The 16,835-nt window shown below is 42.0% G+C and overlaps 2 protein-coding genes across 5 annotated transcripts; both read left to right on the top strand.

The window, feature by feature from the left end:
* The first annotated feature begins 13 nt into the window (after positions 1-13).
* Positions 14-4,921, top strand: LOC308106627 (uncharacterized protein). Of its 3 annotated transcripts, none has more exons than XM_080458482.1 (4): positions 14-428; positions 994-1,413; positions 2,317-2,670; positions 4,279-4,921. In XM_080458482.1, exons 1-4 carry the CDS (start codon positions 194-196, stop codon positions 4,608-4,610), a joined length of 1,341 nt encoding a protein of 446 aa, XP_080314608.1. In that variant the 5' UTR covers positions 14-193; the 3' UTR covers positions 4,611-4,921. The 3 variants fall into 3 exon arrangements, with proteins under 3 accessions (XP_080314608.1, XP_080314607.1, XP_080314606.1); XM_080458481.1 differs by having other exon boundaries at positions 2,317-2,685; positions 4,279-4,915; XM_080458480.1 differs by having other exon boundaries at positions 26-428; positions 2,317-2,703; positions 4,279-4,812.
* An 844-nt stretch (positions 4,922-5,765) lies between these two features.
* Positions 5,766-16,707, top strand: cog4 (component of oligomeric golgi complex 4). 2 transcript variants are annotated; one of them, XM_080458414.1, is made up of 19 exons: positions 5,766-6,194; positions 7,275-7,357; positions 7,455-7,569; positions 8,178-8,352; positions 8,454-8,647; positions 10,025-10,130; positions 10,294-10,451; positions 10,534-10,592; positions 10,681-10,805; positions 11,474-11,592; positions 12,238-12,404; positions 12,517-12,682; positions 13,885-13,947; positions 14,045-14,158; positions 14,530-14,622; positions 14,708-14,791; positions 14,880-14,981; positions 15,270-15,398; positions 15,879-16,707. In XM_080458414.1, the coding sequence occupies exons 1-19, from the start codon at positions 6,030-6,032 to the stop codon at positions 16,011-16,013; spliced, it is 2,352 nt and encodes a 783-aa protein (XP_080314540.1). In that variant the 5' UTR covers positions 5,766-6,029; the 3' UTR covers positions 16,014-16,707. The 2 variants fall into 2 exon arrangements, with proteins under 2 accessions (XP_080314540.1, XP_080314541.1); XM_080458415.1 differs by having other exon boundaries at positions 5,786-6,116.
* The last annotated feature ends 128 nt before the right edge of the window (positions 16,708-16,835 follow it).

Here is a 16,835-nt window from a genome sequence, read left to right as displayed (position 1 = left end):
CTTCCCCAAATGTGACGTAATCAGCAGCAGTGCATTGTGGGGCGGTATAGCATCCGGGGCTAACTAAGCACAGCAGGCAAAACTCTACACATTGTTCTGCTTTAGAAATAAAAATTAGCGAGCAGCGGAGGTTGCTGCGTTTCTTCGTCTCGCTGACAACACCGACGCGGCTCTTCCGTGTTTTCAGCCGGTGATGGAAAAGTCCCGGAAGAGGAGCGTTGTGTGGGAGTTCTTCAAAGCCACAGACTCGAGCTCGGTCCAATGTCAGATCTGCAGGACTTACAAGCTCAAGCGGGTTCGGGGCTCCACCACCAACATGCTCAAACACCTGCGGACCAAACACCCAGAGGTGGTGTCCCAGAGCATCGAGAGTATCGCAGACGGCGACCTCCAGGAGATGGACCCCGACACGGAAGAGTTCTGCTCCGGTACGGGTCCTGCGATCATCTGTGACCGTGCTCTGGTCGAAACAGGAACCGCTGTGTAATCCAAACAGACTCACACATTGACATGATCTCCAGAGAGCTTGAGCAAAGATTCTTTAGGGTCCTATGTAGGCTGTGCTGTGTTGTGTTGTGTTGTGTGTGCAGCCAATACAGTGCTGAGCCTGCTACTCTATATCACAGGGAAACACTTGAATTAGAACTGAATGTCTGTCATGACAGTAGTAAATATATGACATACAAAAACAAATGAGTGAATACAAAGCCCTCAAGTACAAACTCTCTCCTGACAGACACTGAGATTAATACACAACCCTGCTGTGAAGCAGAGAATAAAAGATGGACACATCCTTCAGACATTTTATCTGTGAAATAACCATTTCATTAAAGACCTACTCAGTCCTTAGTGACGATACTTGATGGTAGTACATTGCAAAACAAGTTTTAAAACTTGGCCTTCTTAAATGGAAGTGAACAACATGACCGCAACATCTTGACATTGGTTGTGATAATGTAATATTAGTTGAACGTTTGTTTTCTTCTCTTCCAGTGGAAGTGTGTCTGGATGATGGAGACTCTGACGCCGCTCATTCACTCAGTGAATTTGCCAGTAATGGCATGCTGCAGTCCTCACAGGAGGGCTCCTCAGAAACAATACAGCACGTTGTGGTGACCAACTGCAGCCGAGCAGGACGCATGCGACACAAGCGCAGTTTGATTTGGAACTACTTTGAGCGACTGGTTGATTCAGATGCTGTACGCTGTTGCGTCTGTGCAAAGAAGTTGCAGTTTTCTGAAAACAGTGGCACCAGTAACCTGCGGAGACACATTTTAAAGAGACACCCAAAGGTGTTCTCTGAGCTCTCAGCAGGTATACAGCACCCACTACCACGAAATTCACCCCGGGACTCTGACATCAAAATGGACGCTGAGGAAACCTTTGATGCAACAGAGCAGCTACAACCTCCAGGTGAGCTTTTATAGCTCCAAAAGGGCTTCTTCTTCTTCTTTTCTGTGAGAAACCGTACTACAAACGAGATTGGGTTTCCGTTGAGGTAGCCACTTGACAAAATGCGTTTCTAAGTTTCAGAAATCAGATGAGTTTGGAGATGTTCAGTGTGTTTTGGCCATCTGTATTTTTTAAGCAAAGAGGAGATATTATTGGAAAAACTACTGTTGAGAGATAGTACATGTATAGTACGGTATTATTCTTGCCTCTTGGTTCTCATAGATTGAGAACAGATTTAAAAAACAGTATTTTGTGAGCTGTGACTTACAAAAACTTTCCAATATATAAAATATTAAAGTAAATATAAATATGTAGAAGGCTAAAAAGTGAATACATATTATACAGTACAACCTCTGATGAGTGGAACCAGTAAGAGCAGACACCCTGTACTGAGTGGACGAATCGCCGAGCACCAACGTACATTTAACTGTTAACACACATTAATAACCTGCCAACTGTGGACAACGTGTTTGGACAGTAAAACAGCCAAAATAGTAGGACTGGACCTGATTATCCAAATATTCCGTCATTGTGGTGTCCATATATACATTTTGAGATATGATTAATTGCCGCCTCCCCCACAGCCTGCGCTGCACTGTGACTCTTCTAAGACTAACTTTCCCTTTACACCAGGGCAGTCAAACACGAGGCCCGTGGGCCAAAACCATCCCGCAAAAGGCTCCAATCCCCGCCCACTTTATTTGCAGTTGAGGGACAGCTGAAGGATGTTTTATCAACCTTCGGTTAAAGTTAGACTCGATCCTCACTCATAATTAATGGTTGTAACGTGTGAGATCATTCTTGAAGCACACTCTTCTTAACTGTGAATTTAAAAAAAACTTCTCTGTGTTTCTTCTCTTTCAGTGAAAGTGTGTCAGGATAATGGAGAGTTTGACGCTGCTCATTCGCTCACTGAAACGTCCAGTAATGGCATACTGCAGTCTTCACAGGAACCATCAGAACCAATACAGCAGACGGTGGCGACTAACTACAACTCAGCGTCACACACGCGACAGCAGCACAGTTCGATCTGGAAATACTTTGAGCGACTGGCGAGCTTGAGTGCCGCACGTTGTCGCATTTGCAAGAAAAAGCTGCAGTGTTGCAAAAACAGTAGCACCAGCAACCTGCGTCGACACATGTTGAAGAGACACCCAAAGTTGTTCTCTGAACTGAAGGCCAACGTCAACGGACAAGACTTCAACACCAGAATGGACGGTGAGGAGACGTCAGGTACAACAGAACCTCCATGTGAGATTTACATGCTTGAGGCTTTTTATCGGGAATCTTTTCACTTGTGTTTTAATAAATCAGAAGACTTTTGAAATGCGAAGCAAAAACAAAGTATAAACCACACTAAAAGCAAGAGGAATGTATGCAAAAGCACTTTAACTGCTTCAGTTTACCAACGTAAGGAGCCGGGCATGACAAGCGGCTGCTTATTTGCATTTAATAAGACCTGGGGGGGATTCCAGAAAGTGGGCTTTGTCAAAACTCAGAGCATTTTTACCCTGAAATGAGGGAAACTGAGTTTTCTGCTCCAGAAAGAGAGCTGAATTAAGCTCGGGGTCAGTCACCACGGTAACAGACTCTGTGAACTGAACCTGCTGGCATGCAGGTTTTGTAGAGGAAACCCTGAGATTCTCCTGGCTCTTCCCACCTGAAGCAGCTACTAGAAATGGATTGTCCGTTATTTCCAAACCCAATCGGCATTGAGGTAATAATTTGAGATAACTTGTCGCGAGAGAGTCTTCCGGCTCAGATTAGAAGTTTTTATTTTGTTGACTGTACTAATTTCTTCCAGAATCGCCCCGTGCCTCACATCAGAGCACTTTTTAACCACAGCATTGTGTTTCTTTGTGAGATGGTAGTAACAGTGTGTAGAGTGGTTAGAGTCACCCTCGCAGTGAAACAAGTGAGTTATATAAATAAAGAAGTGTGTGTTTGTGTGATATTGTATTAATTTATTGAGTGTTGATGAACACATCGTCACATTTTAAATGACTTCACTTTAATGAAAATATCTAAGCACTGTGTTGATCTACTAAGTAGGATATTAACAGACGACTAGTTCAAACAACATTTTGTTACTGGTTTAAATTACTACTTGAAGTCGCTACTGAACAATTTAAATATTAAAAATAAAATCAAAATGAGATACAACCAGAGCATATATACATATAAGCCTTTTCGAAATTGAGATTTTACACCTATTTATTATTTCTACCTGTATGCTGCGATCTTGAGTTAAATGTTTAGTCAGTGGAGTAATGCGTTCAAACTTATGCGTCGACGCTGGCAGCAGTTTTCTCCCAGTCGTCTCTCTCTGCTGCTGCAGCGCTTGAACTTTTTCGGCAAAATACCTCTGTTTTCAGTCTGTTGCCATAGTGACTCGTGGTATCGGGGCTCCATTGATGATGCCTTTTTATTGTGGTTGTGCACACGCTTACCTCAAAGTTCCCGTACTGAGAGTTAATTGAACTAATTCAGATCAGATGTTCTGGAACCGGAAACTCAGAATTTCCCATCTCAGAGTCAGTCGACTCAGAGATTGTTGAACCTCCTTTCTGGAATACCCCCCTGTAATCCAGCTCGTCAACCTGAAGAGAGTTTGTTATGTCAGCATGAACATGATGCTGTTAACGTTTATCCGTTACTATTTTGGATCAAAACATCCTTCAATATTTCATAAGGACACACAGGAAAGTAATGTGTTGTTTTTGATGCTTTTATATGGACAGTTTTAGGTGGAATTATTAAAAATATTTTCGCAAATTGTTTTTGTTTTACTGCGCACAGATAATGGTACTGCCTGTTTTCTTTCAGATCAATTAAAGCTCTCAGGTGCCAGCCGTGTGTTGAGCACGGAGCGAGAGCTGATCGAAGCTCTGAGGAGAACGCAGAAGGAAGAGGCTCGGACTCTGGAGCATCAGAGGGAGCTGCTTGATAAGCTGCGTGCGGCCGATGCTCGAGAAGCAGCTGCGGAGAAGGAGACGATAGAGCTGCTGAGGAAAACACAGCAGGAGGAAGCTGAAGACTTGAGAAGACAGAGAGCGGAACTGGAGAAGGAAAGGGAAGAGTTACTGAGGAAATGGGAAGAGTTTCGGCAAGAGAAAGAAGCGATTCTGTTGTTTTCAGAAGCACAGCAAACCACCTGAGAGTGCGATAACAAGACTTGTCTCAGAATTGACCAATCTCCCAATATCGTTTTTGACTCATTTTGTACATGCAGAGATGTAAAAATGTTAATTTTCCTTGCAAACAGTCGGTTATTGTTACAGCAGACTTTACTCCGGTGTAAATTGTGTAGCCATTTGATGAAAGCCTTGCTGCAATAAACCATCTACTTTTATAACTGATAGATCATATTTTGTCTTATATTGACATACAGGAATTGTACATGTTTTTGCTTTGAAAATCCCCCAGAATTAGTTTGCTGAGTAAATACAATTTATATTAAGTTGAAATGTATATGTGCAGTGTATGAAATTACAGTTCAACCTAATGTGCAGGTACTTGAATTGTGGCATGAAAAAACATTGCAGGAAAAACTTACAAACTCTAAACAGCTATGCCCCTCTTACCAACAGATTAGTAGGATATGTCAGCAGGATTGTGTGAGCTTTCAACATAAAATTAGTGGGGGATTTAACCTTATTTTGATAAACACTGAAGTTAAGAGGAGTGGAAAATGTGGGAGCTTAGTCAGTTTTGTATTTTCCTACAGATTTTTCATCCATCCATCTATGCCAGGCCAAGCTAATGATGTGCAAAGGCAGGATACACCCTGGACCGGTAGCCAGTCCATCACAGACCAAAGACACAGACACAGACAATCACACTTCACCAATTAACTTCACATACATGTTATCTCTACACAGAGAGGCTGGTGTTTGAACCCGCAACCTTGCTGTGAGGCAAGAGCATTAACCACACGGTCCCATCATCAAGTAATTGTATTATATGTAATAGACATAACAGTTTATTTTTCACTTACTTTACAATTTAAAAAGGTAAAAACTAATCATATACAATTTACTTTCGAAAAGCCAAAGATTTAAATTTTCTAAGTTAGACATATAATTCTTAATCAGTGCCTTACAACCTTTCAGAAATATATAATTAAAGAAAAAACGGATTTAATAATGAAAAAAACAATAGTAATATTTTTAGAAATATTTAGCCCTAAAGTGTTTGATACCGTTTAAACAGGAATGAAAACCAGAGAATATATATAAACTTTTTCGATTCATGTAAAATATTTCCTTAAGTTAAAGAACCAGCAATAGTGCGCATGCGTTTAAAAGATTTTTCTCCCGTATGTAGATTTCTCAGGTAGCGAATCTGATTCATTAGCACACCTCACAAATACTTGTGATTGGAATTAGGCTGCTCAAATGTTACGTTAAAACACGTTTGTTTTCATTTTGATAAGATATGTTGTTGTATTAAACTCTAAGGAAGCCATGAGTGTGCTGAAGAACTCGTTAGTCCCTCGGCTGTGTCTGGCAGACAATACGCAGGGATTATTTCCTTTTTGGTGACGCAGGCTGTGCGTGGTGTCTCGGTGGCGGAAGATGGCTGACAGCGGAGCTCTGGCTGCGAAGAGATGCGACTCCCTGTCCGGCTCTGGTTCTTGCCCCGGGTCCGGCCCCGTGTCCTCGGTGAGCATGGACACGATCTCTGCGCTGACGGAGCTGGAGGACCTGGAGAGGGTTTACGAGCAGCTCTGTAGCGAGGAGGTTGGTAGATCTCATACACCTAAACTTCCATGGCGCTCTGCCCCAAAACAACCGAGACACTGTGTATTCAGTCCACATGAAATAAAACTCTCGTGATAATGACTTTACGTCAAACTGCTGCCGAGAGACACTGTATTCAATCAACATGAAACAAAACTCTTGTGAAAATGACGTTCTGCTGCCTCACAGCCACTGAAACGCCCAACAGCAGTGTAAACAGACACTAATAGTTCACATTCATATAAACTAACACTGCTTTTCAGAATATTTGGCGTTTTGTTTAGTAAGAAGCAGACCTACAATTACTTATTTTAAATACTGTAGCGTCTGATGTCTGTTCAGTCAGCTGGCCTCTGATATATACAGGGATATGAATTCATATTGTCAAGTTCGCATGACACGTCCTGGTTTACCATTTTACTAAGAATTACAATCATACATGCTGAAGTACAAAATTCATGTCAAGCAAAATGAGTTACTTTCGCACAGATGAGAGAATATTTGCCACCTCAATGACCAATAGCCAAGTTATAAGGTAAAATAAAGTAATATTGATCAAACAAAAATCTGTCTTTTGTATATAACTAATAACCTTCGAAAAAGTATATTCCACAATTCATCTAAATATGAGGCATACGTTCTATCATATTTTTTTATGTTTTTATTACAGCAAGCCACCCACAACAAACCATGGTTAAAATCAATTAATTAAATTGGAAAATCATGCATGTGTGCTGAAGCCTTGAATGTAAAAATGTAGTTTTTATAAATAGTAAATTTGAATACATTCAAAAGCATATCGGATTTTTTCATTCCATAAAAATTGAATAAACCAATTTATAAAATGAAATCTAGGAAACCCAAATCTTGATTAATTCTCTAATTTAAGAGCTCTGTCTTTTGATCAGTTTATGGTATTTTTACACTTAAACAATATTTTTGCATGTTTAAAACATGTATGAATGTGTAAGATTTATCATTTCCGCAGGCAGATAGAAACTAGAAAAACAGTGCGAATATTTGTTGTGCTATGGACTCTGTGCTTGTGTCTATAAATGTAGTATTCTTTATGTCTTATAGAAAGAGGCGGAAGCTGAGCTGGACCGGCTGGTGGGTCAGGAAGGAACCATTCACTCCAAGATGTTTGCACTGCAGAGGATGGGGTACAGTGTGCCATGATCACTGATTGTTTGTACAATCCAACCATAAAAACTGTAAATAGCTTACTGTCCTCCAAATGTTTTTTCTTTGTCCCTACAGCCCCAACTTACAGCTGATTGGAGGAGATGCCAGTCAGCTGTCGGGCATGATCACGTTTACCTGCAGCCTGGCGGAAAATGTCAGCCGCAAAGTGAGACAGCTCGACCTGGCAAAGGTAAGGTGTTGTGAATCACTGAACCACTGTGAACTGCGCCTTTGGGGTGCAGCATAAATCACTTCAACTAAATCTAGCCTACTTTTGTATTTATATCACACCGACAGAGAGAGTTCACTTCTGGTTTTTCATCGATGTTAATGTTTGTAACCTGTTGACACAGTTTTGATTTAACCACGGTCCCCAAACCTTTTTTCATGGTACGCCACCAGCTTGCCTCTAAGATCTTTTATTTGAAGACTGAAATCAAATGCTGGTGGGACACATCCACCCCCATGTACAAAAGTGTCTCGGGTTGTCTCAAGTGGCATTGTAGCTTTCTTTGGCACCTGCAAGGCTCATTTGATCAGTTTCAGACCATCTAAATCCTGATTTCCTGTGATGTCTGACGTTCCACCAGGGGGCCTCAGATTCCAAGTTAATAACCCCTATTTTATGAACTCCAACACATATCCTTGTCAGTTGTGAAATTTACAACTGGGTGTTGTAGCTGAGATTCTCAATAAGCTTTCCACTCTTGTGCAATTTTTCAGGTGGCATTTTCTCTAATATTTGAATTATTGGACCACACTTACTCTGATTATGTGTCTCTTGTTATCTCTTTTCAGACTCGGCTGTACAACGTTATCCAGCGAGCTGATGACATTCTCGACCTGAAGTTCTGCACAGATGGAGTGCAGACAGCTCTGCGTAATGAAGATTATGAGCAGGCTGCTGCTCATATCCATCGATACCTCTCTCTGGACCAGTCGGTCATTGAGCTGAGCAGGCAGGGAGAAGAAAGTATGGAGCGTTGACTTTTGTGTGGTGATGCGTTCGGACGGTGTAGAGAGGATTATATGTCTTGTTTGTGTATGTGACATGAATGCACCGTGTCTGCACAGGCAGTGCTGTGGATGCCAGTCTGGTCATGCTGCAGGAGGCAGAGCAGAAGCTGAAGGTCATTGTCTCTGAGAAGCTTGATGAAGCCGTGGCTGCAGTCGACCTGGCTCAGGTGGAAAGGTTTTTCAAGATCTTCCCTCTGCTGGGCCTCCACCAGGAGGGCCTCACCCGCTTTGGTCAATATCTCTGCGGTCAGGTCAGTAGCAAGTGTAGAGGTCAGAAATCAAGGAAAAATTTATGAGAGGGCTGCCTGCTGTCATTTTTTAAAGAGTTTTCTATGGGGGTATCGTAGTAGCCAAATTTTTTGTGTAGAGAGTTGTTGTGTATCTCTCATTGTGTGTCTAGTGTTTTGTGTGCACATAGTTTTGCACGTGTTTCATGACATTTGTGTGTCTATACTGTGATTTGTGCATGCATACATAAGTGTGTGCGTACATGTTACATGTTACTAATTTGTGCCTCTGTGTAAATTCTGATTATTGTGCTAGAATTCCTTTCATAAAACCACATTCCCATAATCAGTACACAGCTCTTTCAGGAAAATCATGACACATTTTATAGAATAGAATAGAAATACTTTATTAATCCTTGTAGGAAAACCTTGAACCAATGGATGTGGCTGCCACATTTTGGAGGGCACTCTATCCGTCCACATGGAGCAGTTTGAGGTTCAGTGTTTTTGCTCAAGGACACTTCGACATGTGACCCGTGATGATCGGGGGTCGAACCTATGACCTTCTGATGATTGAAGGACGACCACTCTACCAAGCGAGCCACAGCCGCCCCCTTATCAGAGTAGTGATGTAGTTTGACAAAATTGTGCTTCTACAATGTCCTGTTTGAAATGAGTGAGCACTAATACAGCGCCACCTGCTGGTATGAACTCGGTACAGTGATCAAGGTACTGCTGACAAAATGTACACACAACCTTGCACACAAGAGCCTTGCAGTCTTGACTTAAGAAACTGGAAAACCTGATTTATGGACAGATCTTGTGTCACAGAAGAAGATAAGTGAAATCCATTGATTGAGATGCTGTTTGAGGTGGAGGTGAAGACACACTTTCACAGGGTCGAGTAGACACACATAAATCCCAGTACGCACACACAAAACATCATATTACACACACCCAAATTACAATAAGCACACACAATACTGTAGTAGATTTACTACTTCCGAAATTTGAATGACTCCTTTTTATTTTTTTTGTTTTCAAGTAAGGACGGGTAAGCTGGCATTCTTATGCCGCTTTAAAATGTCTTCGCACTTTAAGGTGGAATTAGACATTTGTGTGACCCTGGTTGCACTGTGCTCCCTGAAAAGCTTGTCTGTGAATGTAAACGTGTTGATATCACTTCACACGCGTCTACAAAGGATGCCTTTTTCATTCGGTTAATATTTAAGGTTATAAAACCTACACTTCTTACCGTTGGTTACTAATTAGCTTATCTACGTTACGAAGAATGTCAGCCTTTATCCCTCAGTGAGATTTGATACAGTATGTCATATTGATTCTGATTAAATCCCATCATGAATTATTCTCTCTGTGTTTTTCACACTTTGGCTCACACAGCTTGCCTCCAAAGCCGAGGAGAACCTGCTGTTAGCTACAGGAGCAGATCTTGGCGAGAAGAGAGCTCTGCTGATATTTGCAGACACTCTAACTCTGCTGCTGGAAGGTGAGAAAAGTGTGCGTGTGTGTTCTGCACGCCTGCCCTTGTTTCGCTCTCTTTGTAAGCTTCAAAAGGCAACAACATTTTCTATAGTTTGAAGGGTTGTGTACAGGTTCCTGCGTATGTGAACATTATTGGACCTAATCACAATGATCTGATTCCTCTTCAGGTATTGCTCGTGTAGTTGAGACCCATCAGCCTATCGTGGAGACGTACTACGGGCCGGGACATCTGTGCACTCTCATCACTCACCTGCAGCAGGAGTGTGACCGTCAGGCTCAAAAGATTGTTGACAAGTTCATTCAGCAGAGAGGCTTCCACAGCAAGGTTTGTGAATCCTGAGTTGCCTAATGAGCTTATTTCTTTTCCTGCATATCTTCCCTGTTGTGATGTCGAGTACGTTCTCCAGTTTCAGATTGTCCAGAGCAGCATGATGAAGAGCATGCCAGGAGAACGCCTCGAGCCAAGGTGTGGGAGGCTACCAGAGCAACATGTTCGTCTGATGTAATTCTGTGTCTGAAGTGATCTTGTTCTCACCTCCGTTTCACATGAACAGGGAGCTGGACCCTGTCCTGGCAGAAGTTACCCTGATGAACGCAAGGGCGGAGCTTTATCTGCGCTTCCTACGTCGCCGAATAATGGCCGACTTTGAAGTTGGAGACGATCGGAGTGTCACACAAGGTACATTTTCCTTCCATAGGTGTGATTTAATGTCTAAATGTTTCTTTTGCACATACAGGTGCATCAAAGTAAAGTAGAATATAATGGTATAGTTAAGTTTTCCAATAAGTTTCTTCAAATTGTGAAACTTCCACATAATTTAGATTTATTGCACATAAATTTAAACATTAAAACAAATTTTTAATTTTTTTTTTTTACTTACCTTATTTCCTACCAAAGCCCATAATCATCACAATTAAATATTAAACTAGTCAAAACTCTTGAATTTATTTATTATGCTTGATGGCGTAACTGACAAAAGAATTCCATTTTTAATAGTATTAAGATTGATGGGAACACATACACTGACGGCACTTCATGACTGTTGGAAAACACCATTTCAGATGACAACCTCATGAAGCCCACTGAGAGAATTCTAAGAGTTTGCAAAGCAGTAATTAAAGCAAAGGGCAGCCATTTTGAAGAATCTAAACTATAACACATGTTTTGAGTTATTTCACACTTTTTTTGTTTCCTACATTATTCCATATGTGTTATTCACAGCTTCGATGCTTTCAGTGAGAATCTATATCAAGAGAATATAAGAAATACGTTGAATGAGAAGGTGTGTCCAAACTTTTGACTGGTAGTGTATGTATGTCCTTTTTCTTGTGTTTCTGATAATGCAGAGCATCAACAAAATGTGGAGAAGCTACTAAAGCACTGCCAGCTGAGCAGGACAATGCAGGAGCTGATTGGATACTACATCCCAATGGAAGAGTACTACATGAGAGAGTCTGTTAACAAGGTCTGTTGCGTGCTTGATAAAGTAAAAAAAAAAAAGTAAACACAGATTTGTACACAGGCATCATCACTTAATATCTGAAAAGCTACAAGTGTGTTAGGGGTTAAGGTAAACATCAGCAGCTGGGGGTCCTCCAGGCCACATGTGTCCCCCCACCCTTTCTTTCTTAGCCCACAAGGTGGTTTCTTAAACTCATTATGGTCGTTGCAGATACAGCAGAAGCCAGTATCGGTTCTATTATTGTGATGGAGGTATTCAACCTCCAGATGAATTGTGTGTGGCCCTCACAATGATCAAAGTTACTCATTCTTTCCTGAAGGCCTCTGTTCCCGATAATCTTTGTTTTTCATTTGCACTGAGCCTGCCCACATGGAGCATCAAGTATTTGTCATTTGGACTCGGCTTCATTGTATTTTTCTCTGCCAAATGACATCAACTTGTTGTAAACCGAGTGTTCCAGTAATCTAACTCCTGATATTTCTTCTCAGTGCATTAATTTAGAAAAAGTTTGAAAGAAATTTGATAAGAAGATCCAACTTGTGACATTTTATCTATGACTGTAAATCTTGTGATGGTCCTCTTTCAGAGCATGAAGATAACGTTGTCTTTCACTGCTTAATCTAATTCCTATGTACTTTACCCTTTTAGGCTGTAGCCATGGATACTTATGAAAAAGGCCAGCTGACCAGCAGCATGGTGGACGACTGTTTTTACATTGTGAAAAAGTGCATCAGTCGAGCGTTGTCCAGCTCCAGCATTGACTGCCTCTGTGCCATGATCAATCACGCCAATTCCGTGCTCGAGTCTGACTTCAGGTGTTGCTTCACCCTCCAACTGATGCGATCGATACTTTTTACACTTGATCTACCTTCTCACACGATACAAGCGCCGCATCCTGACCTGGCTTTGTCTCCTTCCACCTGTCAGGGAAGTGCTGTATAATAAGCTGCGGCAGGGTTTCCCAGCGACAACACTTCTGGACATCCAGCGAGGCGTCAGCAGTGCAGTCAGTCTGATGCAGAGCAGCTTACAGCAGGGCAAGTTCAACACGATGGGCATTGAGAGTGCGGAAAACGCCAAGGCTGCATTTCTCGTAAGACAAATACACGCACACACCTCCATGCTTTGTGCCTATGCATTGCCTTTTTTTTTTTTTAATTTACAAATGATGTAAATAGAGCATACGCGCATGCAAGTTTAACTCTGCAACTTTGTCGAACTTGTCAGATGTTTGTTGGTTGCATACATTTTTGTGAAGACGTTACAATCTCCAGTGTCGTCCTGTATTCCATACACTGACCATCCTGGCTGCTATTCCAAGGACTTGACTTGCTTGTTACCAACAACGTCCGACTCTTGCAGCTGGCTTGTCGTCCCTCCAGTATGGTCAATGGGTCTCAAACAAGTTCACTCGCCTCAAATCTTCAGCATTACACCTGGGGTTGAATATTTGACCATTAATTTAATATGACCCCACATTTCCCACACCTATTTTCAGGAAAAATAATATCTTGTTTTATACTTGGACCAACAAGATATTCTTTAGAGTCACTCTTCACTCAGTGATGTTATATTATTATATACTTTCTAATGGTTGTCTAACAATAATATAGCCCTATAGCCTGTGTGTGAGGCCCCAGAAGTGAAGAAAATCATTTGCTTGAAATGAGGGAGATGATTGAAAAACTGTTTTTATATGAATCATAGTGATAAATCTACCATAAACATTAGCAGTGTTTCGGATTACCAGGTTTCCCTGTTAAATGGTGACCGACTTCCATTAGCATCCATAGTTGGAACTAGTAACAGTTTTATTGAAAAGAGACTCACAAAAGGCACAACTTCATTGTTAATGCTGTTAAACGGCGTTCGTCAGGACAGCTGTGTATCTCTGTCAGGTTTTTAAATATCTGTTGTTGGTAGCAACAAGGGGCGCTAACAGTTAACAGGAAACCACTTCTCCCACGATGGGCCTTGAGCAGCCGTGGACTGACACAGAAACAGCCTGTTCTCAGTAGAGCTCATGAGAGGGACTTTTAGACTGGATAGAATTCAGGACCAAGGTGATTTGGGGAAATACACTTTGAATACAATGTTGCTGGACCTCTGACACCTATCTGAAATAGTTGAACACTGTATAATATGGAACCTTTAAAAAAATATTTTGACCCATTTGCCTTGCAAAATAAAGGCAAGAAGCCTGTTTAGTTTCTCTCCTTCAATGGATTGTATTTTAGGAATGACTCACACTGAAAGCAGCTAACTACCCACTCTGATTCTTTTTTTATCACTCAGGTGACTCTGAATAATGTCGAGGTGTGCAGTGAGAATATCTCGACTTTAAAAAGAAACCTGGAGGTAAGTTCCTTCTATGCCAAAGCTCTGCCTCCCTCCTTTTCATCTTGACTTGTCATGTGTTGCACTACTGGAACACGGGAGTTTTATCTCCCGACAGAACGACTGCTCCAAGCTGTTCAGTCAAGGCCCCGGGTCTGGTGAACACGCCAAGATAGAAAGCTGCTTGTCCGACCTCGTTGGCACCTCCACAAAGTTCAAAGATCTCTTACAGGTGACACACACACACACACACACACACACACACACACACACACACACACAGTAATACTTCACCTCGCACGATATTTGTCTTGGATGTTAGTTGAGTATAGAATTGCTCAATTAGAATAATTTTTTATATGACAAACCAATGGAGAAGCCATTTCTTGAGGCCCACAAGAGACTATTAAACACAGTCAGCTTCATCAAATCTGTTATTAAGCCTTTTTGTAAAAGAGGAGCTTCAGGAAGAAAAATACATTACACAAAACTAATAATTTTTAGTGCAGTTGTCTTGAGACTGGTGATTGTGGTAATGGCCTGTACGTGCCTCTCTCTGACATGCAACACTCACTGACTCATAGTTTGGATTTTGGTTGACAGGAGGGTCTGACTGAGTTGAACACAACGGCCATAAAGCCTCAAATCAAACCGTGGATCAGCAGCTTCTTGTCCATCTCCCACAACATAGAGGAGGTAACGTTCTGACGGTGTCTGCATCTAAATGTGTCTAAATCGGAGGTCAGGAAAAGTGTTGTTCTAACTGCTGGTGACCCCACAGGAGGAGTTTAATGACTACGAAGCCAACGACCCCTGGGTGCAGCAGCTCATCGTTAACTTGGAGCAGCTCATGGCAGAGTTTAAAGTATTCTCTCCTCTCGTGTATTGACTGTTTGTCTGCTCACTGTGCTTTCATTTCTTTCCCTCTAACGGCCATGTTTGTGTCACATCAGACAGCCCTCTCCCCCGTCATCTACGACACACTGACCAGCCTCATGACCAGCTTGATATCTATAGAGATGGAGAAGACGGTCCTGAAATGCTCCTTCAGCAGGGTGAGGCGCTGACCTCGGCCACAAGGTGGCATCGAGCTCCGAATGCGTCACATCACTGATGCACACATGGAAAAAAGCTTTTAGCACTGATTTATTAATGAGTTCATGGAGGCCTGCAGGAGAGGGCACCTCCTTTTCGCATTTTCCTGTTTACAGCAGTGTTCCAGCATGAAACACATTTTCTTGCACTGTGTGCAACATGTCATACTAAGACACCGGTTCTGCAATAGTGTTTGGTTTGTGTCCACAGCTATACTGTCGTTCACCATGTTAGTCTGTGTGTTGCAGCTCGGAGGGCTGCAGTTCGATAAAGAGCTGCGGTCTCTTGTGGCGTATCTCACTACTGTGACTACCTGGACCATCAGAGACAAGTTTGCTCGACTCACACAAATGGCCACCATCCTCAACCTGGAACGGGTGAGTTTGACTGTGTTAGTCACGGCTCTAAATAATTCACTTCAACGTTTTTAGCGATTTCCATCCCGGCGAGAGCATTTTAAAGCTTATATGAGAGTACAGCAGTGGGGTATTTTAGTATTTCTCTCTGCTGAAACATTATAATTAATCAAATACTGTAGTCTAGTCTTTATAATAACTGACAGTTTATTTTTATGTGCACTCGAAAATAAACTGATTTATTTCAGGCTTGTTTTCTTTGATTCTTGATCATGTTAGCTTTTTAAGAAATGGAAACAATATTTTAATCAAGCGGTTTTCCCCCCTTTTTTTTAAATGTAAGACTTTGAGATTCTACAGTGTGGTAATACTGATTTAGTTTTTTCCACACGAAAAAAGTAAACAAAGAAATTTTCCTTAAAAGTCCTGAAATCCGCTCAGTTTTTCAGTTTTTATAGCTCCCAAACCACACGGGCTGAATGGTGTCTCTTTGCACTGCAGGTAACAGAGATCCTGGATTACTGGGGCCCTAATTCGGGGCCCTTGACATGGCGGCTGACCCCAGCGGAGGTGCGTCAGGTTCTGGCTCTGAGAATCGACTTCAGAAGTGAGGACATCAAGAGGCTGAGACTGTAACCAAAGAGCGGACCTGCTGGCCGTCACAGGCTGACAAAGTACCCACCTTTCACTAAAGGGCTGGATCAGAGCTTCATTGGTGTCTATGAATGTTATGCAAACAATGCAGAGGTCTTCTCTCTGTCTGTTAGTCCGCCGGTGGTTTTCAGACTGTACCAGAGTTATATTTGGGCTTTGATGGACGTCAGTGGTGTTGGTGGCAGGAGCAGTGAACTCTTCAGATGTGAATTAACAGTAAAATATGAGACTATTCCCCGAAATGTTTAATTAAAAGTGTGACTCCGTAATTGTATCGCCAAAGGAGTTCAAACCTTTTAACCTGTAACTGGCTCTGAGAAACGAGGACGCATTGGGACTGAGGAGCGGCGCTCTGCGGCTGTCAGTGAAGCAGTGCAGTAATGAACATCATACCCATTAAACTGACAGAAGCAGGTCAGACAGCTGATCCAGCGTAGTCATTCAATATATGAATAGCTCCTTGTCTGTGATGATGGAACACTTTTAACCTAATAAATTGAGAGCTGCCGCGCGATGCCTCTGATCCCTGCCATCCGCCACATTTCACCGAGCGCTGCCCTATTGCCGTGCAAGGCCTGCTCCCAATCTTTTATACATATTTCGAACACTAAATACAAAGCTGTGTTCACCGTGCAATGAAGCATTAAAAGTGGTCCACTCTCATAATGTTCAGCCTAATTTCCCGGTCTAACCTTAATTCTCTGCACAGATTAAAGCAGGTCAGCTTGTGTTCAGAACGTTCACCGAGGGTGTTACACCCAGTTTTGTCAGTAATCAGACTCAGAACACCGAGGCGGGAGTAGT

Source organism: Lipophrys pholis (genome assembly GCF_963383615.2).
Source record: "Lipophrys pholis genome assembly, chromosome: 2".
In the NCBI taxonomy this organism is placed as follows: Eukaryota; Metazoa; Chordata; class Actinopteri; order Blenniiformes; family Blenniidae; genus Lipophrys; species Lipophrys pholis.
This window is presented reverse-complemented; position numbering and strand designations above follow the sequence as displayed.